The following is a 2,449-nucleotide window of genomic DNA, read 5'->3' on the forward strand; positions in this document are numbered from 1 at the left end:
ATTTTTTTTTTACCGAATTTATTGAATAAAACAAATGTCAAAGTAAAGATATCAATTATGTAATTAATTAAAATGAAAAACCATTTTATTCCTTGACCTTACAAATTAATAAAAAAAATTTTTTTTTTTTTAAATTTGACCTGCCAAATTTTTAGGCTCTCACAATTTTAATGGCTTCTATTACAAATACGAAGAACAAACGTGTTTGTTTACACCCATGGAAGGAAATTTTTTTTACGCAATTTATTTTTTTAATAAAATTTTATCCATGATGAATGGATGGATATTGATTTTTACTTGACAATGTTTAACAAAAAAATTTTCCTTTTTTTTCAGTCACCTTCCGGAATCATCATTCAAAGGTTTGGAAGAAGTTGAATACCTGAGTTTAGCCGATAATCAACTATTAGAAATACCAAAAAATGTTTTGAAAATGATGCCGAAATTAAAAACTCTCGATTTGGGTAGAAGTCGTATAGCAAATTTATTAGATGAAGATTTTTCCGTAATTTATTTATTTATATCTTTAACAAGACTCCAAAAAAAAAAAAAATTTTCCAAAAAAAACTTATCGTTCTAAAATTTTTTTTCCAGGGATTACCAACTTTACGACATTTACTACTACCCGGTAACATGCTAGCAAAAATCGAATCAAACGCATTACCCAAAACAATGAGACGAATACATTTGGGAAGAAATTCATTAAAAAATTTAAATGGAAGTTTGAGGTAAAAAATATAATTAAAATGATATATATCGAATAGGGTCACGTGGGTCAGGTTAAGGTCAAAATTGCCATTTGGAAAAATTCAAATGATATAGATAGATATTCTTTCGAAATTATTTTTTTTTTTTAATTTAGGGCTTTAAACGATTTGGAATGGTTATTTATAAATGGAAATCAATTGACGACACTTTACGAACAACTTCCACCGGAAGCACCGAAATTAATTTTACTACATGCAGCACATAATCAATTGACGAAATTACCTGTCGAATTACAAAATTATCCGATAATGGGTTCATTATTTTTTTACAATAATAATATCGTTTCGTTGGATAAAGTTTTACAAAAATCTCGACGATTAAGACGACTTCATTTAACTCATAATAAAATTCACACGGTGTGTGTTTATTTATAATATTTTCATTTAAAAGAAAATTTATATTTGGGTTAAAAGGTTTTGTTAACATTACTTTACTTTTTTGTAAGCTAGCTGATGATGAATTTGCCGAAACCGAACTCATGGACGATATACAATTGGGACACAATCATTTGAAAAATTTAAATCGTGCTTTTCTACCAATGCGCAGATTGAGGTCCCTCAATTTAACTCATAACCTTCTCGAAGAATTTTCTTTTCAAGAAATACGAGGGTTGCAAAACCTTAAAATCGTCGATTTATCATTTAATAAAATTTCACAACTCAATGGAAAAATGGAAGTGAGTTTTTTTTTTTTTTAAAAAAATTTATTAAGAGAGTGTCGAAATTTGGGATGATGATAATAATAATAAAAAAATTTTATTTTTTTTTAGAATTTAGTCGAATTAGAAACGAGAGTAGAAGAATTAAGATTGGAACATAACGAAATAAAAGCTTTGGAAGGTTCTCTCATGGGTATTCACGGATTACAAAAATTAAATTTGAGCCACAATAAACTCATGACGATTGCTCCGGATGATTTTATAGGATTGGAAGATTTAACAATATTGGATATTTCTTATAATCTTTTACAAACTTTGGATGAAACTTCAAAGGTTTTTTTTTTTAATTTTTTTTTTTTTGTCTTAGGTTTTAAATTATTTCCCCATTAAAAATTGACGATTTATTTTCAGACATTTCTTCCAAATTTAGAAGAGTTAATTGCCAATAATAATTGGCTTCAGGTTTTGGATAAAGATTTTCACGGTCTTCCCGTTTTATGTAAAGCTGAACTTTCAAGCAATCGAATTCATACAATTGGTAAAGATTTAATAAGTAAAACAAGATGTAAAGTTAAAGGAGTTTATGGAATCTTGAGAATTTACTTACATGGTAAATTGATGACGTAATATTAGTAATTTTTTTAAGAGTTTAGGTTAGTTAAATAGGAATAATAATAATGATTTCAGACAATCCAGTTCTCTGTCATCCTGAATTTAATCAAACGGCTGAATACATGGAAGCGAATGCGACAAAAATACATGGGGATTTTAACATTTGTCCAGTAATTGAAGTATCACCAACCACTGGAGAACCCATATTAACATCTTCGACAAATTTAACACCACCCACTACAGATAACATAAAGGCAATTAACATATTACCAATATTAAGAGGTAGTCAACCAGAAGTGTTGCCTCTTTTTTTCAATCCGCAAGAACATGAAGTAACATCAAAGAATCCAATTGAAATTGGTAATAAAACGAAAATAATCGAACAAATATCTAAAAAAAACGAAACGAATT

The 2,449-nt window shown here is 27.9% G+C and overlaps 1 protein-coding gene across 1 annotated transcript in view; it reads left to right on the plus strand.

Moving 5' to 3' along the window:
- Positions 1-279: 279 nt before the first annotated feature.
- The window catches only part of Phum_PHUM020080 (leucine-rich transmembrane protein, putative), a gene marked incomplete at both ends in the record, with an annotated part of 3,347 nt that continues 1,177 nt past the window's right edge, over positions 280-2,449 (plus strand). The window contains 8 exons of the mRNA XM_002422824.1: positions 280-305; positions 337-505; positions 595-728; positions 863-1,128; positions 1,218-1,444; positions 1,538-1,759; positions 1,838-2,036; positions 2,114-2,398. Of these exons, the coding sequence (XP_002422869.1) occupies positions 280-305; positions 337-505; positions 595-728; positions 863-1,128; positions 1,218-1,444; positions 1,538-1,759; positions 1,838-2,036; positions 2,114-2,398 (1,528 nt within the window). The remainder of the gene's footprint in view (positions 306-336; positions 506-594; positions 729-862; positions 1,129-1,217; positions 1,445-1,537; positions 1,760-1,837; positions 2,037-2,113; positions 2,399-2,449) is intronic.

The sequence above is a fragment of the Pediculus humanus genome, genomic scaffold (assembly GCF_000006295.1).
Source record: "Pediculus humanus corporis 1103172107373 genomic scaffold, whole genome shotgun sequence".
In the NCBI taxonomy this organism is placed as follows: Eukaryota; Metazoa; Arthropoda; class Insecta; order Psocodea; family Pediculidae; genus Pediculus; species Pediculus humanus.